Source organism: Macaca nemestrina, chromosome 8 (assembly GCF_043159975.1).
Source record: "Macaca nemestrina isolate mMacNem1 chromosome 8, mMacNem.hap1, whole genome shotgun sequence".
Taxonomy (NCBI): domain Eukaryota; kingdom Metazoa; phylum Chordata; class Mammalia; order Primates; family Cercopithecidae; genus Macaca; species Macaca nemestrina.
The window spans coordinates 387,723-412,563 of record NC_092132.1 but is presented as its reverse complement, the minus strand read 5'-3'; the positions used below and the strand labels follow the sequence as shown (position 1 = coordinate 412,563).

The following is a 24,841-nucleotide window of genomic DNA, read 5'->3' as shown; positions in this document are numbered from 1 at the left end:
AGAATGGCGTGAACCCAGGAGGCGGAGCTTGCAGTGAGCCGAGATCGCGCCACTGTACTCCAGCCTGGGTGACAGAGCGAGACTCCGTCTCAAAAAACAAAAAACAAAAAACAAGATTCCAGAAACTGTTTGGGTGCGGTGGCTCACACCTGTAATCCCAGCACTTTGGGAGGCCGAGACGTCGGGTCACCTGAGATCAGGAGTTCGAGATCAGCCTGGGCAACATAGTGAAACCCCGTCTCTACTAAAACTACAAAAATTAGTCGGGCGTGGTTGGAGGGCGCCTGTAGTCCCAGCTACTCGGGAGGCTGAGGCAGAATGTCGTGAACCTGGGAGGCGGAGGTTGCAGTGAGCCGAGATCACGCCATTGCACTCCAGCCTGGGCAACAAGAGCGAGACTCAGACTCAAAAAAAAAAAAAAAAAAAAGTCATACTAAACAATGTCATAAATTTATATAAGAGACAGACCCCGGCCCGATGTCCCAGCTCCGCCGTTCCTGCGGGTCCAGGAATCGATCCCGTGCCGTGCTCCCCAACCCCCGTAGGCCACCCGGAGGCAGGAAGTGGGCGCAAGGGATGAACGTTCGCCGCCTCCTATCCTGGGGGAAACGGAGCGCCGAGATCGTCGACGCTCTTCCGCGCCCCTGGGGCCTGGGACTGATACCCGGTCTCGCCCGGAACCCCCGAGGCGCGCCCCTCGCTGCAGCCCTGGCGAGCGCCATCGAGGTGCGCGGTCCTCCAAGCCTCCCAGAGCGGCGCAGCGGCCGCTTCCGGGGGCGGGGCAGGAACCGGAGCCTGAGAGCCCGGCGCCCTGCGCTCCTCCCCGCGCGGTCCCGGCGGCCCAGGGTGAGTCGGCCCCGGCCGCGGGGCGGGGACTGGGAGGGGCGCGTTCCTGCAAGCCCGACCCAGTGGAGGCTGCAGCCCCCGGAGTGGGCGCCCGGAGCTCGAGAGGGAGCGGACCCGCAGCCGGCACTGCCGCCTCCGCTCGCCTTGGGTCCGTAACCCTCCTCGGGGCGAAGGGCCCTGCGCCCGGGTCCATGCTGGCTGTGGTCGGGGGCGTCCGGCCGTGCCCCAGAGACCCGCTCCCCCGAGCCGGACGGCTGCGCAGAGATGAGGCTGCAGGCGGGGAGGCCTGGCGAGGTGGGGCTGCTCCGGGGAGAACCAGGCTCTGCCCCTCGCATCCGCCCGATGGCGGGCACTTCCCAGCAGCCTGGCTCCCAGGCGGACGCCGTTTCCCGCAGCTTTCATTCACCCTGCGCAGAGGCTGAGGCTGAGGCTGAGGCAGGAGAATGGGGTGAACCCAGGAGGCGGAGCTTGTACTGAGCCAAGATCGCACCGCTGCACTCCAGCCTGGGCGACAGAGGGATACTCCGTCTCAAAACAACGACAATGAGAGTTAACATTTGAACTGAAACCTGCTGGCCGAGAGAAGCAGCCACAGATCCCTGAGGAGAAACTCCCAGGCGGGGGAACAGAGAGAAGGCTGGCATGGCTGCTGCGTAGTGAGCAGGGTGCCCCAGGTCCCCGAGGAACAGGGCTTATTCTATGTAAGGAGGGAGGTGACCCCTCCTAGTCTTCCAGACCCCAGTTAAATGTTACTTCCCCCAGTAACATTTCTGGGTGGTCCTCCTTCTAAATTAGCACCCTCCTCCCCTTGACATTTTCTCTCTCAGCGCTCGCAGCAACAGTTTGATCTGTTGTCATCATATCACTGCTCGATTATTTTTAGCCCAGTGCTGTTTAATCTGACTGAAGGTTTATTTCCTAATTCCAAAGATAGAGCTAAAAGCAGGTTTTTTCCCCCTCTAACCAGGTAGCCCCTCCCTGAGGACATACACTCCCTAGACATGAGCAAACAAGAAGCAGCAGTGGTAACTTACCCTCCTAGTCCAAGTCCAACCGTAGCCCGGGGTTGCAGTTCTTACCAGAGTGGAGCGTGGTATGTGTTGAGGGATCAGGGGGTCGAGTCTTCTGACAGCCTCATACCCTGAGATACTCTGGTGGCCTTGTTGGGGTGAGGACAACACGTGTGACCATCGCAGTGGCCCAGGTGGGTCCTGCCACAGACTGCCCTGGACAGTGAGTGGGGCTGGGTGGGGGTAGTGTGGTCCTGCTCTTCCGCAGTCAGTCTGCGATCGGTCTGCGCACTCTGTGCAGGGGTGATTCACGAATCTGTCTGATCTACTCCCATCACCCTTCGTACCCTAACATGTCAAAAGGGCTCTGCTGCCAATTGTCACTTCACAGCATTGTGATCAAGCGGCTGTCCTGCTTCTAAACGCGCGTTTTATTTATTTTTATTTATTTTGGGAGAGAGCCTCACTCTGTCACCCAGGCTGGAGTGCAGTGGGGCAAACTTGGCTCACTGCAACCTGTCTTCTGGGTTCAAGCAGTTCTTGTGCCTCAACCTCCCAAGCAGCTGGGATTACAGGCGTGTGCCAGCACACCCGGCTAATTTTTGTATTTTTAGTAGATAAGGGTTTCACCATGTTGGTCAGGCTGGTCTCGAGCTCCTGACTTCAAATGATCTGCCCTCATCGGCCTCCTACAGTGTTGGAATTACAGGCATGAGCCTCCGCCCCCGGCCTCTAAACACATGCTTTTTGTTAACTGATGCCTAGTGGGAAACATCTCTTTACAAAGTGGCAGCTACTTAGAGCTCCAGCTCTACAGAAAAGGATAGCCCCGCAAACCTTCACCCTAACGCAAGAGCTCAAGTGTGTGTTGAAGGGAAGAGTGAGGAGACCAGGGCCTCATGCCTGCTCTGTATACGTCTGCTTAGAGCAAAATTATTCTTTTGTTTTGTTTGAGACAGGGTCTTGCTCCGTCACCCAGCCTGGAATTGGTGGCATGATCTCAGTTCACTGCAGCCTCTGTCTCCTGGGCTTAAGGGATCCTCCCAGGATAACCAAGGTTGCAGCATTGCACTCCGGCCTGAGCAACAAGAGGAGACGTCACCCAGGCCGGAGTGCAGTGGCGCGATCTTGGCTCACTGCAATCTCTGCCTCCCAGGTTCACGCCATTCTCCTGCCTCAGCCTCCCAAGTAGCTGGGACTACAGGCGCCCGCCACCACTCCTGGCTAATTTTTTGTATTTTTAGTGGAGACGAGGTTTCACCGTGTTAGCCAGGATGGTCTCGATTTCCACCGTGTCTGGCCAAAAAAGTCTTAAATTGGAAAAATAGAGGCCGGGTGTGGTGGCTCACACCTGTAATCCCAGCGCTCTGGGAGACCGAGGCAAGAGGATCACTTGGGTCCAGGAGTTCAAGACCAGCCTGGGCAACATAGTGAGACCTCATCAATAATAATTTTTTTTGGCTGGGCGCGGTGGCTCATGCCTGTAATCTCAGCACTTTGGGAGGCCGAGGCGGGCGGATCACGAGGTCAGGAGATCGAGACCATCCTGGCTAACACGGTGAAACCCCATCTCTACTAAAAATACAAAAAATTAGCCGGGTGTGGTGGTATGCACCTGTAGTCCCAGCTACTTGGAGGCTGAGGCAGGAGAATGGCGTGAACCTGGGAGGCGGAGCTTGCAGTGAGCTGAGATCGCGCCACTGCACTCCAGCCTGGGCAACAAAGCGAGACTCCGTCTCAAAAAAAAAATTTTTTTTTTAATTAGCTGGGTGTGGTGGCATGCTCTTGTAGTTCCAGCTAGTCAGGAGGCTGAGGTGGGAGGATTGCTTGAGCCCAGGAAGTTGAGGCTGCAGTGAGCTGAGATCATACCACTCTACTCCAGCCCGTGCCACACAGCAAGACCCTGTCTCAAAAAAAGAAAAGAAAAATAGAAAAACAGGAACCACTTGTCATTCTATGACCCAGAGAGAACTAGGGTTTTATGCTACCAGCTTTAGTTTTTTGCTTACAGTCTGCTTGTTTCATGTAGTAAAATGCAAGAATGTTTTCTGATGTTCCCACACATGGTTTTATTGGTTGTAGAGTCACCCATTGTTCATCTCATAATGAACAATATTGCCCAGGCCGGAATGCAATGGTGCAACCTTGGCCATCCTGGGAGGATCCTTTAAGCCCAGGAGGCAGAGGTTGAGGTGAACCCAGATCATGCCACCATACTCCAGCCTGGGAGACAGAGCGAGACCCTGTCTCAAATAAAACAATAATTTTGCTCTAACTAGTCATGCTTTGTTCATTTCATAAATCCCTTCTGAGCATACACTGTGTGCCAAGCCCTTCCTCAGGCCCTTGGGGTATAGACCAGAGGTCTTATCTAATTGGGGAAGGCAGATAAGGAGCAAGGACGTTAACTTTTCTTATGTCAGGTGGCATAGTGCTATGGAGAAAAATAAAGCAAGGAGGCCGGGCGCGGTGGCTCAAGCCTGTAATCCCAGCACTTTGGGAGGCCGAGACGGGTGGATCACGAGGTCAGGAGATTGAGACCATCCTGGCTAACATGGTGAAACCCCGTCTCTACTAAAAAATACAAAAAACTAGCCGGGCGAGGTGGCGGGTGCCTGTAGTCCCAGCTACTCCGGAGACTGAGGCAGGAGAATGGCGTGAACCCGGGAGGCGGAGCTTGCAGTGAGCTGAGATCCGGCCACTGCACTCCAGCCTGGGCGACAGAGCAAGACTCCATCTCAAAAAAAAAAAGAAAAATAAAGCAAGGAGCGAGGATAAGGAACTCCCAGGTGGGAGGGGAGGTGGCAGTCACAGAAGGCCTCCCAGCAAGGTGACACCCAGCAAACATTGGAAGGAGTGGGTGTTCCAATGGAGAAGCTTGGGTGCAGCTGCTCCTTGGGACGTGAAGGAGGTGGCTGTTGTGATTGCCCCAGCACTTTACCCTCTCCTGCTCCCTTCTGGATCTGGAGGGGCCTTTTGGGGGGGCTGGAGAGCCTTAGGCCTGGGCTCCTTCCACTCATGGCTCTGTGTTCCCCCAGAATTCACTGTCTCTAGCACCTGCTCCTCCTCAGAGGGTACCCTGGAATGACGATGGCACTTCCGATGCCTGGACCCCAGGTGAGCACCCCCTGAGCCTGTCCACTGCCCCGGGAGACTGCTTCACCCCTAGCCGCAGCTTTTCAGCCCTGAGAACCTTCCAGGGAGCCTCACACCCACCCACATCACAAGAGGGAGTCTGCAAGCCGAGGACCACCTCCTTGCTCTGTGGCCAGGCCGCACACGTTTCTCTGCCAAATCCTTCCAGCCTCTGGGCAGAAGTGGGCTTCTTGGGGCCTCCTGTGGCCCCTGAGCTTCTATGGTCAGCCGTTGAGGGCAGGGTCCCTGTCCTTCCCCAGTGCCTGCCTCCTTCCTGGTGTGAGTGGTCAGCCGTCCTCCCTCTACTGATGCTGACTCACTGCCGGTGTTGGAAATGGAGACGCAGAGGGTGGGGACGCAGTGCTGGTGCTCCTTCCCCAAATCCCTGATGGTCTGTGGAGAGGGTGAGGCCAAGGTTGGGACCCCTTCCTGGTAAATCTCCCTCCCCCAAGTTCAGTTTTTCCCTCTTCCTCTCTGGGGCTTCTGCTGAGACTGAGGCTGCTCACTCGGGGACTGTTGGGCTGCCCTGACTCTGCTGGGCCCTGTGGATGCAGCAATGAGCAGCAGGGAGAGAGGCCTCTCGCAGATCGCGCAAATGTTTCTCATCTGCTGGGTTCTCACCGAGCCCTTGACTGCCTGGATAGCAGAGTATGTGGTTGCAGGAGGCTGTTGTGTTCGAGGATGTGGCTGTGTACTTCACGAGGATAGAGTGGAGTTGCCTGGCCCCCGACCAGCAGGCCCTCTACAGGGACGTGATGCTGGAGAACTATGGGAACCTGGCCTCGCTAGGTAAGGGCTTCTGCCTTTGGTCCTGGGGCCGGGAGGTACGTCTGTGTTAGCTTCAAAGGGAAGTTGGTTCCATTCCAGATTCAAGGTCTGAAACATTTTTGAGGGGAAACTGGAGGCTCCCCAAGGAGCCCCTCTCTGCTTTCTGTTGGGCAGCCACTGCCAGCATCAGCCTGCCTGAGGCTTCTCTCCTGGGGCAGGCCCCCCATCTCCACTTGGCCACCTAGCTGCCCCTCCTGGGATAGTGAGTGTTCCTGACCCACTCCAAGCACTCCAGCCAGGCACCCGGGCATCCCTCCTCCCTCCTGTACTGATACATTCTGCCTTCCTTCTCTGAACTTAGGTTTTCTTGTTGCCAAACCAGCACTGATCTCCCTCTTGGAGCAAGGAGAGGAGCCGGGGGCCTTGATTCTGCAGGTGGCTGAACAGAGCGTGGCCAAAGCCAGCCTGTGCACAGGTGAGTACAAGGCACTGGAAGGCCTGGGCTGCTGCCACTGCAGGGCATGTCGTGTGCTGCCAGTGTGGCCTAGCCCCACCGCACGGCGTGTCGTGTGCTGCCAGCGTGGCCTCCGTGCAGTTCTGTGCAGGTCCCTTCTCCCGCAGTGGGAGGTGTGTGTGTTTAGCTCCTCACAACATGGTCCGAGTTCCTACTAACTGCCTTGCTTGTAGGTCTAAGGTCAAAACTAACTTATGCAGGAAGACCCAAGTGCATGAATTTTCCATTTTGGCATCCCCAAGGTGTCAGAGGCCGGGTCTGTGCACCTCTACCCTTAGGTTGTGGAGGGACCAGCCCTACAGGGTCTGTGGGTTTTTCTTCTTGTGTGTGGAGAGGAGAGATCATACAAATAAAGACACAAGACAAAAGAGATAGAAGAAAAGACAACTGGGCCTGGGGGACCACTACCACCTAGACGTGGAGACCGTTAATGGCCCCGAATGCCTGGCTGCGCTGTTATTTATTGGATACAAGACAAGGGGGCAGGGTAAGGAGTGTGAGTCATCTCCAATGATTGATAAGGTCACGTGAGTCACGTGTCCACCAGGCAGGGGGCCCTTCCCTGTTTGGCAGTCAAGGTGGAGAGAGAGAGAGAGGACAGCTTACACTATTATTTCTTCTATGCAATTTAATGACTCTTAGTACGTTCACTAATTATACTACTGCTATCTAGAAGGCAGAGCCAGGTGGACAGGGCGGAACATGAAAGTGGACCAGGAGCATGACCGCTGAAGCACAGCATCACGGGGAGACGTTGAGGCCTCCAGAGGCTGCGGGCGGGCCTGAGGGATGTCAGGCCTTCCACAAGAGGTGGTGGAGCAGAGTCTTCTCTAACTCCCCAAGGAAAGGGAGACTCCCTTTCCCAGTCTGCTAAGTAACGGGCGCCTTCCCAGGCCCTGGCATTACCGCTAGACCAAGGAGCCCTCTAGTGGCCATGCCCGGGCATGACAGAGGCTTACACTCGTCTTCTGGTCACTTCTCACCGTGTCCCTTCAGCTCCTATCTCTATATGGCCTGGTTTTTCCTAGGTTATGATTGTGGGACAGAGATTATTGTATTAGAATAAAGAGTAATGCTACAAACTGATGATTAATAATATTTATAAATCATATCTATAATCTATTTCTAGTATAACTATTCTTACTTTATATATTTTCTTTATTATACTGGAACAGCTTGTGCCCTTGATCTCTTGCCTTGGCACCTGGGAGACTTGCCGCCCACATCTCCCCTCTTTTTATTAACTAGGATCACCATCGCCATCATTGCTTGTCGTTGACTTTGAACTTGTCTTTGGACTCATTGGAGGCATCTGCAGACTAAAAATAGACAACAGAAGCATACCAGTGTCAATAATGCCAGTGACAACAGTGACCCTCCAAGGGGTGTGATCCATTTAAAGGGATTAAGCTTAGGTAATCCTTTAGTTATTCCTTCAAAAATGTCTAAGCCAGGAGCAGTGGTTAAATGAGCCTGTGAGGCCTCAAAAATTTGTTCTTTAAGTTTTGAAATATCTAGGGTTATCATCCCAGGCTTTTAAATGCCTTAAGACCTTTTCCCAGCTATGTTGATCTTTATTATAAGCATAAGGCGTTATGCAGCCATCAGAAGTATTCCAGTCACACTGTAATTGCATACAGTGTTCCAAATTCATAACTCTATCTCCCAGCCAGATTACACTCTGGCGGAGATCATTAATTTGATTAGCTAATTTTTGATCGACTTGAGTCTGAGAATTCCAAAGCCTGGAGGAGTTTTTCTGCCATGCTTCAACATATTGAGCGGTTTGAACAGAATTGTGGATTGCAACTCCAGCGGTTGCCGCTGTTGCAGTAACCGCAATTAGACCTGCAATGACTGTAATAAGAGTAAAAATGAATCTTTTAGTTCTTCTGAGGATACCTTTAAGATCTTCATTGACGGCCGGGCGTGGTGGCTCACGCCTGTAATCCCAGCACTTTGGGAGGCCGAGACGGGCGGATCACGAGGTCAGGAGATCGAGACCATCCTGGCTAGCACGGTGAAACCCCATCTCTACTAAAAAAAAATACAAAAAACTAGCCGGGCGAGGTGGTGGGCGCCTGTAGTCCCAGCTACTCGGGAGGCTGAGGCAGGAGAATGGCATAAACCTGGGAGGCAGAGCTTGCAGTGAGCTGAGATCCGGCCACTGCACTCCAGCCTGGGCGACAGAGCGAGACTCCGTCTCAAAAAAAAAAAAAAAAAAAAAAAGATCTTCATTGACTGTGTGAATAGAGGGGGAAGACTCCCGTGGACGATGTAAAGAAACTGGTATGCCTACCCCCTCCCTAGCCCTCACTGAGAGAATACTTGTTGTGGGATTAAAAGTAGCATCAGGCCGGGCGCGGTGGCTCAAGCCTGTAATCCCAGCACTTTGGGAGGCCGAGACGGGCGGATCACGAGGTCAGGAGATCGAGACCATCCTGGCTAACACGGTGAAACCCCGTCTCTACTAAAAAATACAAAAAACTAGCCGGGCGAGGTGGCGGGTGCCTGTAGTCCCAGCTACTCAGGAGGCTGAGGCAGGAGTACGGGCGTGAACCCGGGAGGCGGAGCTTGCAGTGAGCTGAGATCTGGCCACTGCACTCCAGCCTGGGCGACAGAGCGGGACTCTGTCTCAAAAAAAAAAAAAAAAAAAAAAAGCATCAATGGATGTGAACAGCTTACAGTTATCACATTCTATAGTGTGTGTATTGGGAGTGATAATTACATTCCAACCAACAGCATATAAGGGGGTTTGACACAGTTCTTGATAGGCATCACCTGTTCAGACATCAAGGTGATGTTGAATATGGGTGTCTTGGTATTAGTAGGAGAGAGTTGATAAGTAGCATTCCATATCCTTATTCCTATCATGGCTGCAGCTAATTTCCATAATTCAGGATGTTCTGGGGTAACAATTGGATGAATCATTTTTGGTCTAGGAGGAACGATGCCTGTGTCCATCCATTTAAATGGGTAAGGAGACACCCGTTCCCTCAACCTGTATGACTGCCATTCGTCCTCTACATAATCTAACAAACTCCGAGCATGTCATATTTTGGCCGGAGCAATTCCGCCAAGAATGCCCTCTTGGAGCCCAGTCAATAGCAACACCCGTAGCTAGACTTTGGAACACTATGACCTTTGGAGCATTACAATCATTCCATACAATTGAATTTACTAAAAACGGCCCCTTTGTAGGTTCCTTGGAGCAGTCTGGCAGCCCTTTTGTGGAATTATCTTTTGTGGTAACAGGAACCCTCCATTCCTCATGTGGATTAAGTTGAACAGTCATAAATTGAAAATAATTGGTACTGAGCATATTATGTACTTAATGAGAATCATTACTAAAGCACAATATGGTCCACATCCAGTTCTGATAAGAAGCAGCTAAACAGCTAGGTGACATTGCAATGCACAGTGGTGGATATTTGTAGCCAACTGACAAATTAAACCTTCTTCTGGTTGAGCTGGAAACCTGTCATCATTCGGAACCGGCATGAATGCACTATCATGAGTGGAAACTTCCACTGAGGCGTCCACCCAGGAGACAGACTGAATTAAAGGGGGACAAGGAACATATGCCCAATAGGTAGACTTTTCAGGTGTCCCAGCTGCTGGCGTACTCACCACTGCACTGACAGCTATAAAGGCAGCCGGAGTTATATTACCCGTCGTTGTTGGAATTCCTTTTTCTTGTAGTAATGTTTGTGTTTGATGTGATAAGACGTTTATTTGATGCCATGTTGGTGGAGTTGAACGACTGGTGGTGTAGGTCACACGGCGATATTTTGTCATAATGTAGAGGTCATGAAGTTTATGTGTCAGGCGGGGAACCTTGCCCTTCGATTTGTGAGGAGTCTTTGCCTTTTGTTTCTGAGAGCGTTTCATATTTGAAATTTTGGTGCAATTTCAGTTGCCGGGAGGGAACCCACACGGGTTGTTGTCTTTCTCCTGGGGAAATGCAAGCAAAACCCCTGCCCCATGTTACCATGGTGCCTACTTCCCATTTGTTAGTTTTTGCATCCTTCCACCATACCCGCTTTCCTTTTTGTGGATCAAATTTATTTCCAGTGAAATGTTCTCTGCTGTAAAAGGTTGATTTCTTACTAGGTTTAAGAAGTTTAGTGTAGGCCGGGCGCGGTGGCTCAAGCCTGTAATCCCAGCACTTTGGGAGGCCGAGACGGGCGGATCACGAGGCCAGGAGATCGAGAGACGATCCCGGCTAACACGGTGAAACCCCGTCTCTACTAAAAAATACAAAAAAACTAGCCGGGCGAGGTGGCGGGCGCCTGTAGTCCCAGCTACTCGGGAGGCTGAGGCAGGAGAATGGCGTAAACCCGGGAGGCGGAGTTTGCAGTGAGCTGAGATCCGGCCACTGCACTCCAGCCCGGGTGACAGAGCAAGACTCCGTCTCAAAAAAAAAAAAAAAAAAAAAAGAAGTTTAGTGTAAAAAGAGCCAGATTTAGCTGAGCATGAGGGGTGGTGGCGTCCCTCTTTGTCTTTGTGTCCTGTTTTCGAAGTTGATCTTTGAGTGTTTTATTGGCTCCTTCCACCAAGGCCTGTCCTTGAGAGTTATAGGGGATGCCAGTTGTGTGAGTAATTGCCCATGTCTGAGTGAGCTTTTTAAACACAGCACTAGTGTAGCCGGGGCCATTGTCAGTTTTCAGTTTCCTGGGACAGCCCATAACCGAGAAACATGAAAGCATAGTCGTTTAACATGAGATGTACTTTCCCCTGTGTGACAAGTGGCCCAGATAAAATGAGAAAATGTGTCAATAGTTACATGTATAAAAGAAAGCTTGCCAAAAGCAGGATAATGAGTGACGTCCATTTGCCAGAGAGCATTCTGTGAAAGTCCTCTAGGGTTAACTCCTGAGGAAAGTGGCTGTAAAATTAACACTTGGCAAGTAGGACAGTGACGTGCAGTGGTTTTAGCTTATTTCCATGTGAGGGGGACTTTTTTGGAATCCCGCAGCATTGACATGAGTTAAAGCATGAAAATTTTCTGCACCAGTGAAAACAGGAGCAACTAATGTATCAGCTCAGGCATTTGCTGCCCAGAGGGGCCCAGGGAGGGGTGTGTGGGCCCCAGTGTGAGTAATGTAGAAAGGAGAAGACCTTGCTCTGAGTACAGACTGAAACCTTTGGAAAAGAAAAAGTAGGGTATCATCAGGCCGAAATTTGATTAAGGCAGTTTCAATGTTGCCAGCAACATGTACTACATAGGCCCAATGAGAAACAATGTTAACTGGTTCAGGGAAATCTTCAAGGACAGCCATGACAGCGACCAGCTCAGCTGGTTGTGCTGAACTAGGGAACAGTTCTGTTGGCCCTGTCTGTGCTGCTCGGCCATTACAGGAAGCATCAGTAAAAACAGTGAATGCTTCGGCTAGTGGGGTGTTTCTAGTCATGTGAGGTAAGATCCAAGAAGTGAATTTAAAGAACTGGAATAGTTTTACATTAGGATAATTATTATCAGTTATACCCAGGAAACCTGCCAAATGGACTTGCCAAGCAACGCAGATTGCAAAAGCCTGTTGGACTTGTAATCGGGTGAGGGGAACGATGAATTTTTGGGGATTAATACCCTTGTCTTATAGCTGCATTCCTAAATAGTGATAAGAAGTCTGGATTTTTGAGGGGGCGGGGTGAGTAATAACCAAACCGGCTGGTGTGCTTGTTGTACCGCAGAAAAACAAGATGTTAACACGGGGCATGAAGGTGCCGCGAGATCAGCTGCCTGCTGGGCAAGATCGGTGGCCTGTGGCTGATTTTATGCCGCAGGGACAGCAGGTATTGGAGGCTGGAAAATTATAGGAAATTGCCAGGCTTTGGGATCCCCACATTCTCTTGCCTGTGCTATAGCCCTCATAAGAGGAGGGTCATTTCGAGGAATGTATGTAACTTGTTGCTTGTGAGCGGCAAGGGTAGTGGTGGCAACCGCAGTAGCGACCGGACCAGAAGCAGAAAAGAGGTTGGAATTTTGAATGGAGGAAGAGTTGAGAACCTGTAAACCAGGATGAGACCAGATTACTGCTGAGCAGGTCTTTCATGGGCCTGAAATCCAGGCTGCCGCGGCAACTGCGGACCAGGCTTCGAGGGAGCCTGAGGCTTCTTCAAGGGAGCCAGATTTGTCGAAAGAGACCCAGGCTTCAAGAGAGCCTGATTTTCTTTCTTTCTTTTTTTTTTTGAGACAGAGTCTCGCTCTGTCGCCCAGGCTGGAGTGCAGTGGTGCGATCTCGGCTCACTGCAAGCTCCGCCTCCTGGGTTCCCGCCATTCTCCTGCCTGAGCCTCATGAGTCGCTGGGACTACAGGCGCCTGCCACCAGTCCCGGCTAATTTTTTTGTATTTTTAGTAGAGACGGGGTTTCACTGTGTTAGCCAGGATGGTCTCGATCTCCTGACCTCGTGATCCGCCCGTCTTGGCCTCCCAAAGTGCTGGGATTACAGGCATGGGCCACCGCACCCGGCCAAGGGAGCCTGATTTTCTGAGAGAGAATCAGGCTTCAAGGGAACCTGTGGCTCCAAGGGAGCCTGATTTGTGGAAAGAGAAATAGGCAGGAGAAATGGAAAACTAGGCTGTGGAGGGATAGGGTTGAGGGCCTCATTACCGGGCCAAATAGGCAGAAGGTTGAGAGCCCTACAGCAGGGCTGAACAGAGACAGGGTTGAGATAATACAGGAGGGCTTTTATAAAGTTTAAATAAGCCGAGTACTTAGTACTGGCCTGCCCCATGGTGTCCCCGGAATACTTTGAGTGCTCAAGCTTACCACCAAGCTTATTGACTGCAATCCTCAGGAATCTGTCGTCAGAATCCTCCACTGAGTCCCACACTCAAGGCGCAACTTCACACAGAGAGGGAGAGCCCCATGTTGGAGTGCCAGATGTAGGGTCCAGCCCTACAGGGTCTGTGGGTTTTTCTCCTCGTGTGTGGAGATGAGAAATCATAGAAAGAAAGACACAAGACAAAGAGATAGAAAAGACAGCTGGGCCCGGGGGACCACTACCACCAAGACACGGAGACCTGTAGTGGCCCCGGATGCCAGGCTGCGCTTTTATTGGATACAAGGCAAAAGGGGCAGGGTAAGGAGTGTGAGCCGTCTCCAGTGATTGATAAGGTCACGTGAGTCACGTGTCCACCAGGCAGCGGGCCCTTCCCTGTTTGGCAGCCGAGGCGGAGAGAGAGAGGACAGCTTACACTATTATTTCTTCTATGCAATTTAATGACTCTTAGTACGTTCACTAATTATACTACTACTATCTAGAAGGCAGAGCCAGGTGGACAGGGCGGAACATGAAAGTGGACCAGGAGCATGACCGCTGAAGCACAGCATCACAGGGGGACGTTGAGGCCTCCAGAGGCTGCGGGCGGGCCTGAGGGATGTCAGGCCTTCCACGAGAGGTGGTGGAGCAGAGTCTTCTCTAACTCCCCAAGGAAAGGGAGACTCCCTTTCCCCTCTGCTAAGTAACCGGCGCCTTCCCAGGCCCTGGCTTTACCGCTAGACCAGGGAGCCCTCTAGTGGCCATGCCCGGGCATGACAGAGGCTCACACTCGTCTTCCGGTCACTTCTCACCGTGTCCCTTCAGCTCCTATCTCTGTATGGCCTGGTTTTTCCTAGGTTATGATTGTGGGACAGAGATGATGATGATGATTTTTTTCGTTTTTTTGAGATGGAGTCTTGCACTGTGGCCCAGGCTGGAGCGCAGTGGTGCGGTATCGGCTCACTGCAAGCTCTGCTTCCTGGGTTCACACCATTCTCTTGCCTCAGCCTCCTGAGTAGCTGGGACTACAGGCGCCCGCCACCACGCCCGGCTAATGTTTTTTTTTTTGTATTTTTAGTAGAGACAGGGTTTCACCGTGTTAGCCAGGATGGTCTCGATCTCCTGACCTTGTGATCCCCCCGCCTTGGCCTCCCAAAGTGCTGGGATTACAGGCGTGAGCCACCACGCACGGCCAGAACAGAGATTATTATAATGTTAGAATAAAGAGTAATGCTACAAACTGATGACTAATAATATTCATTTATCATCATATTTAAAATCTGTTTCTAGTATAACTATTCTTATTATATATATTTTCTTTATTATACTGGAACAGCTTGTGCCCTTGGTTTCTTGCCTTGGCATCTGGGAGGCTTGCCGCCCACAGGTTGCTTTGGTTTTCCCAGTTTCCCATGGCCCATGTGCCAGGGACTGAGCTCAGGGCAGTGGAGGCTGCAGAAAGAACCTTGAGCTGGGGAGGAGGCCCCCAGTCCTGGCGGTCTGTGCAGGCACCTGCTTTACGCACCTGCCCAGACATGTTTGCTGAGTGAATGAACTGTGGTGAACTCTGAAGGAGAGAGGAGTAAAGAACGTGGCTGTGGAGTGAGGTGCAACATGCACCTCATGCCTGGCCTGTCTTCCCTGCCAGACCTTGGGCTTCTCCTATGGGCTCCCCATGAGCCAGCCTCCCACAGTGCTGGAGCCATTATTAACCTTTTTTTTCCCTTCTCACCCGAACCCTCATTTTATTTTTATTATTATTATTTTTTTGAGATGGAGTTTTGCTCTTGTCACCCAGGCTGGAGTGCAGTGGTGTGGTCTTGGCTCACTGCAACCTCCACCTCCCGGGTTCAAACAATTCTCCTGCCTCAGCCTCCTGAGTAGCTGGGATTACAGGCACCCACCACCGCACCCAGCTTATTTTTGTATTTTTAGTATAGATGGGGTTTCACTGTGTTGGCCAGGCTGGTTTCGAACTCCTGACCTCAGGTGATCAGCCCACCTGGGCCTCCCGAAGTGCTGAGATTAGAGGCGTGAGCCACTGCGCCTGGCCTGAAACCCTGATTTTAAAACCTCTGGCAATAATTTCTCAAACCTCCCTGCACATCTAACAAAGACTCTTGTCTTCACCTGATTGTGTTATCGTGTCACAGTGTACATGTTTATTGAATCATGTTGTACACAAAAAATACATACAAGGTTTGTTTTGTTTTAAGACATAGTCTCACTCTTTGGCCCAGGCTGGAGTGCTGTGGCTTGATCTCAGCTCGCTATAACCTCTGTATCCCGGGTTGAAGCAATTCTCCTGCATCAGCCTCCTGTATACAAGTTTTATTTGTCATTTATACCTCAGTAAAGCTGGGTGTTGGGGGAAGACTTGGGAATAAAAAGGTTCTTCCAACAATAAGTTCGTTTGCGTGTAGAGGCTGGATCATCCTTCCGTTTTCTGTTCCTTCTCTCAGATTCCAGGATGGAGGCCGGGATCGTGGAGTCTCCTCTGCAGAGAAAGCTCTCCAGGCAGGCAGGACTGCCGGGCACCGTGTGGGGGCGCCTCCCCGGGGGGCACCCCGCACCACCCCACCCACGTGGTAGTCCTGAGGACGGGTCAGATAAACTCACCCGCCCCCGGGCTCGGGAGCGCAGCGCCTCCCCAAGGGTTCTGCAGGAAGACCCGGGCCGGCCCGTGGGGAGCTCAGCCCCCCGCTACAAGTGCGTGTGCGGCAAGGCGTTCAGATACAACTCGCTGCTGCTCAGGCACCAGGTCATCCACACCGGCGCCAAGCCCTTCCAGTGCACGGAGTGCGGGAAGGCCTTCAAGCAGAGCTCCATCCTGCTGCGGCACCAGCTGATCCACACCGAGGAGAAGCCGTTCCAGTGCGGCGAGTGCGGCAAGGCCTTCCGGCAGAGCACGCAGCTGGCTGCCCACCACCGCGTCCACACCCGCGAGCGGCCCTACGTGTGCGGCGAGTGCGGCAAGGCCTTCAGCCGCAGCTCCCGGCTGCTGCAGCACCAGAAGTTCCACACCGGGGAGAAGCCCTTCGCGTGCACCGAGTGCGGCAAGGCGTTCTGCCGCAGGTTCACCCTCAACGAGCACGGCCGCATCCACAGCGGGGAGCGGCCCTACCGGTGCCTGCGGTGTGGGCAGCGCTTCATCCGAGGGTCCTCGCTCCTGAAGCACCACCGGCTGCACGCCGAGGAGGGCCCCCAGGACGGCGGCGCGGGGCAGGGCGCCTTGCTCCGAGCGGCGCAGAGGCCCCAGGTGGGGGACCCGCCCCACGAGTGCCCGGTGTGCGGGAGGCCGTTCCGACACAACTCTCTGCTGCTCCTGCACCTGCGCCTGCACACGGGCGAGAAGCCGTTCGCGTGCGCGGAGTGCGGCAAGGCCTTCGGTCGCAAGTCCAACCTCACTCTGCACCAGAAGATCCACACCAAGGAGAAGCCCTTCGCGTGCACCGAGTGCGGCAAGGCCTTCCGCAGGAGCTACACGCTGAACGAGCACTACCGGCTGCACAGCGGCGAGAGGCCATACCGGTGCCGCGCCTGTGGGAGGGCCTGCAGCCGGCTGTCCACCCTCATCCAGCACCAGAAGGTGCACGGCCGCGAGCGCCAGGAGGACACGGAGGGCAGGCGGGCGCCCCGCTGGGCTTCCCGATGATGGGGACGACAGGCCGAGGATTCACGCGGGAGGCCCACCCAAGCCGGCGGGGCCCCAGCGCAGAAATTCAGAACCCCGCGTCTTGACGGTGCAGCAAAGTCTGAAGAAAGGTCCAAGCCGGGCAGTGCGGAGGGAAAGGGCACCGGGCAGCCCGTGGTGCGGCCTCAGGGACTGCCATTAGCCACCATTTCCTGGGACCTTCCGGAAATGTCCAGGAGCCGCAGAAGTGAGGGAGGGAGGGGCAGCTATGCTCAATCCCCAAAGAGCAGGGCACAGGGGACACCACGGACGCATATGCAGCCTGGCACAGCCAGGCCTTAGCACCAGGCCCTGTGTGGCGGTGAATTTCAGGTGTTGTAAAGCCAACTCACAGGATAGAAGGTGCCTTAGCTGCCTGCCACGTCTCCTACCTGTAATCCCATCACTTTGGGAGGCTGAGGCAGGAGGTTTGCTTAAGCCCAGGAGTTTGAGACCAGCCTGGGCAACATGGTAAAACTTCTCTACAAAAAATTTAAAAATCAGCCAGGTATTGTGGCTTGTGCCTATAGGCTGTGGTCCCAGCTACTCAGGAGGCTGAGGTGGGAGGATGGGTTGAGCCTGGGAAGTCAAGGCTGCAGTGAGCTATGATAGCACCACGGCACTCCATCCTGGGTGGCAGAGTGACACCTTGTTTAAAAAAAAAAAAAGCCTAGATGACTGGTGGAGCTGTATCTATTATCTATCAATCAATCAATCAATCATCTATCTTTGAGACAGGATCTCTGCCAGCCAGCCTGGAGTGCAGTGGCAGTTGTGGCTCACCGCAGCCTCGAGCTCCCAGGCTCACTTCTCCCACCTCAGCCTCCTGAGGAGCTGGGACTAAGACACACACACTGCATCTGGCAGCTGGCTAAGCATTGTTTCTGAGTGTGAGGATGTTTTCAGTGGACTCGGTGAAGGTCTGCCCTGTGTGGGCAGGCACATCCAACTGGCTGGGGGCCCAGATGGAACACAAAGGGAAGAGAGAAGCATATTCTCTTTTCTGGAGGGAGACACCCATCTCCTGTCCTTGGACATCAGGACTCCAGATTCTTTGGCCTTTGGACTCAGACTTGCCACAGAGGCCTCCCAGGGCTCCTGGCCAGTCAGCCTCAGAATGAGAGTTACACCACTGGCTTCTTGGTTCAACCGCCTTCTTACCTGGACTGAGCCTCACTAATGGCTTCTCTGGGTCTCCAGCTTGCAGACAGCCTATGGGAGGACTTCTCAGCCTCCATAAGTGTGTGGGCCAGTTCCCCTAATAAAACCCCTCTCCTGGCCGGGCGCGGTGGCTCAAGCCTGTAATCCCAGCACTTTGGGAGGCCGAGATGGGTGGATCACCTGAGGTCAGGAGATCGAGACCATCCTGGCTAACACGGTGAAACCCCGTCTCTACTAAAAAAATACAAAAAACTAGCTGGGCGAGGTGGCAGGCGCCTGTAGTCTCAGTTACTTGGGAGGCTGAGGCAGGAGAATGGCATGATCCCGGGAGGCGGAGCTTGCTGTGAGCTGAGATCTGGCCACTGCACTCCAGCCTGGGCGACACAGCGAGACTCCGTCTCAAAAAAAAAAAAAAAAAGAAAAAAGAAAAAGAAAAACCCCTCTCCTGGCCGGGCGCGGTGGCTCCTGCCTGTAATCCCAGCATTTTGGGAGGCAGAGGCGGGCGGATCACCTGAGGTCAGGAGTTCGAGACCAGCCTGGCGAACATGGTGAAACCCCGACTCTACTAAAAATACAAAAATTAGCTGGGCGTGGTGGTGGCTGCCTGTAATCCCAGCTACTCGGGAGTCTGAGGCAGGAGAATCGCTTTAACTTGGGAAGTGGAAGTTGCCGTGAGCTGAGATCGAGCCACTGCACTCCAGTCTGGGTGACAGGGCAAGACTCTCTCAAAAAAATAAATAAAAATCCCCTCTCCTAAACTCTATTATTGGTTTTGTCTTTCTAGAGGACCCTAATACACTGCCCAGCAGAAGCCAGGAAGGAAGCCCTGCCAGCTCAGAAGGTGGGCCAGGAGAGAAGGGTGTGGCCAGAGGGGGAGCCAGTGGGGGTGCTGCATCCTCTCGGCCCCACTGGGAGCACCTTGTCACCCCTAACAGATGAAGAGAAGGTGAGGGGGATTGAGTTACCTGCCCACTGGTGTGTCAAACTCCATGGTGGGGGTGGGAACATGCAGACCTGGCCCCTCCAAGGCCCACTGCTCCCTGGGCTGTGCATCCCACAGTCCATGCCAGGGGCTGCAGAAAGAGCCATGGGAAGCCTGGCCCTGGTAGGGCACCAAGATGGGGAGGGCTGGATCCACCCTCCAGAGAACAAGAACCCTGGGCAGTAGCCGGGACATGGTGGGGGAGGCTGAAGGGTTGTCCCTGAGCATCCCCAACATGGAGCTCAGATGTCTGGGCCATGGGCGGGAAAGCACGAAGGTCAGGGCCAGCCTGGGAAACCAAAAGCTGTGCCAAGATCCCTTTCACCTGGGGCAGCTGCCCACATTCCCGCCACTGGGTCCCATCGCCTGAGACTCCCAGCAGGTGCCTCTCTGAGTCTTTGTCCTGTGCTGGAAGCTGGGATGTGCAGCACACACCTTCACACCCACAGCACGGACAGGAGGAATAACGCCTCCTTTGGGGATCCAGGGTTTCTGGTGTCTCCAGGTTTTTCAGGAGCCACCACGTTCCTCTCATCCAGACATCGGCGCCCAAGGTGGAAGCAGGTGGTGGCACGCCTGGCCCAGCTGCAGGCCGAGTGCAGATCCTATGGCGAGTGTGGGATCCAACCTGAAGCACAAGCCAGGTGCAGCCTGCCGGGTCAAGTGGGCAGGTACCTCCAACAGCCTGGAGCCGTGAGGCCTTGGGCAGGGGCGCCGCCGGCATGGAGGTCTCCGGCTGGCAAAGTGGCCCCGAAAGAGTCCTGTGTCATAACCAGACTCACTTGTAACTTCTGTTGCTCTCCCTAGCTATATCCAAAGCATCCAGGATAGGTTCATCTCAACACATTCTAACTCATCTTGGACACAATCCGTTTACTCTGGTGGACCCCATTCACAGAACCTGGAATCCCTGCTCACCTTCCCCAACCCCTTATTGCTGGGTCATGTTCACAAGTTTCTGTCTCTTTTTGTTCCCGGTCCCAGTACCAGCTCCAATCAGCTTCTGAACCTCTATTGTGCAGCGCCTGAGACAAGGTGGGGGAGACAGGGACAGTAAAGCTCAGCCAGGTGCAGACTGCAGACTGGAAGCAAAGGCTGAGACAAGGTGGGAGAGACAGACAGTAAGCTCGGCGAGGTGCAGACTGCAGACTGGAACCAGAGGCAGGGCCACCCTCTTTCGGGGCATTTCTGGTCACTCCAGTCTGCTGGAAGGATTCTGTGTCTCACCAAGAGACTCAGGCATGGACCTGGGCTGCACTTTCTTTCTTCCTGTTACATGGATCTCTCTACCATGCCCCAGACCCAGCACCTCAGAGGCTTTCTCAAAGCTGCACTGCAGAAGTTCTAGCCAGAGCCACCTGGTAAGAGAAAGACATAAAGGGCATCCAAATACGTCCTTCCAAATGAGGAAGCCAAATTGTCTTATGTATAGAAAACCCTAAAAGCTTTATCAAAACATTCTTAGAACAAACAAATTCAGTAAAGTTGCAGGATACAAAATTAACATACAAAAACCAGTAACATTTCTACATACCAACCACAAACTACCAAAAAAGAAACGAGGAAAGCAATTCCATTTACAATAGCAACAAAAAACAAACCTAGGAGTAAATTTAACCACGAGGCTGGGCGCGGTGGCTCACGCCTGTAATCTCAGCACTTTGGGAGGCTGAGGTGGTGGATCATGAGGTCAGGAGATTGAGACCATCCTGGCTAATACAGTGAAACTCCATCTCTACTAAAAAATACAAAAAATTAGCCGGGCCTGGTGACACGCACCTGTAATCCCAGCTACTCGGGAGGCTGAGGCAGGAGAATTGCTTGAACTTGGGAGTCAGAGGTTGCAGTGAGCTGAGATGGCACCGTTGCATTCCGCCCCAGGTGACAGAGCAAGACTCTGTCTCAAAAAAAAAAAAAAAAAATCAGTGAGGTTAAAGAGCTCTACAAAGAAAATTATAAAACACTGATGAAGGAAATTGAATAGGTCACACACACACAAAATGGAAAGTCATCTCATGTTCATGGGTTGGAATAATTAATTTGGTGAAAATGACAATATTATCAAAAGCAATTTACAGATTAAATGCAATCCCCATCAAAATACCAATGACATTCTTCACAGCAATAGGGAAAAAAATCCTGAAATTCATATAAAATGACGGAAGACGCTGAACAGCCTAAATCAATCCTGAGCAAAAAGAACAAAGCTGAAGGCATCACACTACTTCAAAATATAGTACCAAAGCCATAATAATCAAAACAGCATGGGCCAGGCACAGTGGCTCATACCTGTAATCCCAGAACTTTGGGAGGCCAAGGTGGGCAGCTCACATGAGGCCAGGAGTTTGAGACCAGCCTGGCCAACATAGCAAAACCCCATCTCTACTAAAAATACAAAAGTCAGCCTGGTGTAGTGGTGCACACCTGTAATCCCAGCTACTTGGGAGGATGTCTTGAACCTGGGGGCGGAGTTTGCAGTGAGCCAAAGTCGTGCCACTGCACTCCAGCCTTGGGAACAGAGAGCCTGTCTCAAAAAACAAAACCCAGCATGTTACTGATATAGAAACAGACGCATAGACCAATGGAACAAAATAGAGAACCTAGAAATAAGTCCATATATTTAGTCAACTTATTTTCAACAAAGGTGCCAAGAACATTCACTGGGGAAAGAGCAGTGAAGGGTGCTGGGAAAACTGGAAATACATTTTGAGGATATGCAGAAAAGTGAAACTACAACCCTATGTTGCCTAGGTGCGGTGGCTCACGCCTGTAATCCCAGCACTTTGGGAGGCCGAAGTGGGTGGATCATTTGAGGTCAGGAGTTCAAGACCAGCCTGGTCAACATGGTGAAACCCCGTCTCTACTAAAAATACAAAAATTAGTTGGGTGTGGTGGCGCACGCCTGTAACCCCAGTTACTAGGGAGGCTGAGACAGGAGAATCGCTTGAACCTTGGAGGCGGAGGTTACAGTGAGCCAAGATTGCACCACCACACTCTGCCCTGGGTGACAAGCTAGACGCTGTCTAAAACAAAAACAGGCTGGGCACAGTGGCTCACGCCTGTAATCCTAGCACTTTGGAAGGCTCAGGTGGGTGGATTACCTGAGGTCAGAATTGCTTGAACCTGGGTGGCAGAGGTTGCACTGAGCTGAAATTGCACACTGCATTCCAGCCTGGGTGACAGAGACTGTCTCAAAAAAAAAAAAAAAAAAAAAAAAAAAAACCAACAGGCATATGAAAAAAGTGTCAACATCACTAATCAGAGAAATGCAAATCAAAACCACCATGAGCTATCATCTCATCCAGTTAAGATGATTATTAACAAAAAGACAACAGATGCTGGTGAGGATGTGGAGAAAGCAAGTACTCTGCTGGTGGGAATGTAAACCACACAGCCCCTATGGAAAACACCGGAGTTTTCTCAAAAAGCTAAAAAATAGACCTACCGTATGATCCAGCAATCCCACTGCTGGGCATATTTCCAAAAGAAAAGAAATCAGTATATCAAAGAGATCTCTTTATGCTCATGTTTACTGTGGCACTATTCACAACAGCCAAGACAGGAACCAACGTAAGTGTCCGTCGGCATGTGAACGGATGAAGAAAATGAGGTACACTTACACAGTGGAGTACTATTCATCATAAAAGGAGGAAATCCTAGGCTGGGTGCAGTGGCTCACGCCTGTAATCCCAGCACTTTGGGAGGCCGAGACGGGCGGATCACGAGGTCAGGAGATCGAGACCATCCTGGCTAACACGGTGAAACCCCGTCTCTACTAAAAAAAAATACAAAAAACTAGCCGGGCGAGGTGGCAGCGCCTGTAGTCCCAGCTACTCAGGAGGCTGAGGCAGGAGAATGGCGTGAGCCCGGGAGGCAGAGTTTGCAGTGAGCCGAGATTGCGCCACTGCACTCCAGCCTGGGCGGCAGAGCGAGACTCCATCTCAAAAAAAAAAAAAAAAAAAAATAGCCGGGCGTGGTGACGCGTGCTTGTAATCCCAACTACTCCGGAGGCTGAGACAGGAGAATCGCTTGAACCCAGGAGGCAGAGGTTGCAATGAGCCAAGATCACACCACTGCTCTCCAGCCTGGGCGTCAGAGTAAGACTCCATTTCAAAAAAAAAAAAAAAGGTTGGTCTAATGCAGGTAGAGAGTAGAATGATGGTTACCAGAGGCTGGGAAGGATGGGGTGGGAGATGAATATATGTTGATTAACGGGTACAAACATAAAGTTAGATGGAAGAAATACATTCCAGTGTTTGATAGCACACTAGGGTGATAGCAGTTGCATAATTTATCACATATTTAAAAAGAGCTAGAAGATTTGAAATGTTTCCAACACAAATAAATGATAAATGTTTGAGGCGATGGGTATCATAATCACCCTGATTTGATCATGGCACATTGTATTCATATGTAAATATCAAAATACCACATATACCCCATATATGTGTACAATTATTACATATCCATCGATCAGCTGGGGGGGGGCATTCTTACGTCATGCACTTCTCCTAACTATGGGGAGGCTGAGATGGGAGAATCCCCTAAGGCCAGGAGTTGGAGACCAGCCTGGCCACATGCATGTGTAAACATCAGAATATCACATGTGCCCCATACATATGTACAATTATTATCACCCCAGGCAACATACTGAGACTTGTCTCTAAAAATAAAAAATCAAAAAATTAGCCAGGCATGGTGTCACCTGCCTGTAGTCCCAGCTACTTGAGAGGCTGAAGTGGGAGGACTGCTTGAGCTGGGGAGCTCAAGATTACAGTAAGCCATGATCGCACCGGACCACAGAGTGAGACCCCATCTCAGACAAAAACATACAAATCAAATTAAGTGGCCGGGCGTGGTGGCTCACGCCTGTCATCCCAGCACTTTGGGAGGCTGAGGTGGGCGGATCACAAGGTCAGGAGTTTGAGACCAGCCCGACCAACATGGTGAAACCCCGTTTCTATTAAAAATACAAAAACTAGCCATGGTGGCGGCACCTGTAATCCCAGCTATTCAGGAGATTGAGGCAGGAGAATCGCTTAAACCCGGGAGGCAGAGGTTGCAGTGAGCTGAGATCACTGTCACCTGGGCGACAGAGCGAGACTCCGTCTAAAAAGAAGAAAAAAAAAAAGAATATATAAGGAACTCACACAACTCAATAGCAAAAAAGTAATAATAATAGTAAAAATCTGATTTTAAAATGGGCAAATGATCTGGAAAAGAAATAGAAAAGACACTACAGGCCGGGCGCGGTGGCTCAAGCCTGTAATCCCAGCACTTTGGGAGGCCGAGACGGGCGGATCACGAGGTCGGGAGATTGAGACCATCCTGGCTAACATGGTGAAACCCCGTCTCTACTAAAAAAATACAAAAAACTAGCCGGGCGAGGTGGCGGGCGCCTGTAGTCCCAGCTACTGGGGAGGCTGAGGCAGGAGAATGGCGGGAACCCAGGAGGTGGAGCTTGCAGTGAGCTGAGATCCGGCCACTGCACTCCAGCCTGGGCAGCAGAGCGAGACTCCGTCTCAAAAAAAAAAAAAAAAAAAAGACAAGACACTACAAATTGCTCTGACAGGGATGGAGGCTGTAGACCAGAGGAGGGAACCCAGATAAAATTCTACTATATAAGGATGTCTTCTGACAAGAAGTGGCATTGAAATATCAAATAATCAAATGATGTGAGGCTGTGGTGCCTGCTTTGTAGAAATGAAAGGATCTAATTGAAGACAGAAGTTTTGGACACAGAGGCCACAGCCCAAATCCTTCACCTAAAATCACTATCTTCGAGCTACTTTTTAATTTTAAAATGTAAAAGGAGGCTGGGCATGGTGGCTCATGCCTGTAATCCCAGCACTTTGGGAGGCCAAGGTGGGCGGATCGCTTGAGGCCAGGAGTTCAAGACCATCCTGGCCAACATGGCAAAACCTCATCTCTACTAAAAATACAAAAATTAGCCGGGCGTGGTGGCGGGCGCCTGTAATCCCAGCTAC

At 52.0% G+C, this 24,841-nt stretch overlaps 1 protein-coding gene across 7 annotated transcripts; it reads left to right on the top strand.

The window, feature by feature from the left end:
* Nucleotides 1-784: 784 nt before the first annotated feature.
* LOC105464240 (zinc finger protein 517) lies at nt 785-23,878 on the top strand. 7 transcript variants are annotated; one of them, XM_071067559.1, is made up of 5 exons: nt 785-846; nt 4,895-4,973; nt 5,654-5,780; nt 6,121-6,234; nt 15,501-18,309. In XM_071067559.1, exons 2-5 carry the CDS (start codon nt 4,941-4,943, stop codon nt 16,691-16,693), a joined length of 1,467 nt encoding a protein of 488 aa, XP_070923660.1. In that variant the 5' UTR covers nt 785-846; nt 4,895-4,940; the 3' UTR covers nt 16,694-18,309. The 7 variants fall into 7 exon arrangements, with proteins under 7 accessions (XP_070923660.1, XP_070923661.1, XP_070923662.1 ...); XM_071067560.1 differs by lacking the exon at nt 785-846 and adding an exon at nt 855-1,140; XM_071067561.1 differs by lacking the exons at nt 785-846; nt 15,501-18,309 and adding exons at nt 1,148-2,079; nt 18,657-23,878.
* The last annotated feature ends 963 nt before the right edge of the window (nt 23,879-24,841 follow it).

What these genes read in the sequence shown, in the direction of transcription:
- LOC105464240 (XM_071067559.1), top strand. Translation starts at nt 4,941, where the DNA reads ATGACGATGGCACTTCCGATGCCTGGACCCCAG. An exon ending in TTCCGATGCCTGGACCCCAG is followed by an intron (nt 4,974 to 5,653) that starts GTGAGCACCCCC and finishes ATGTGGTTGCAG; the next exon opens with GAGGCTGTTGTGTTCGAGGA. An exon ending in TGGGAACCTGGCCTCGCTAG is followed by an intron (nt 5,781 to 6,120) that starts GTAAGGGCTTCT and finishes CTCTGAACTTAG; the next exon opens with GTTTTCTTGTTGCCAAACCA.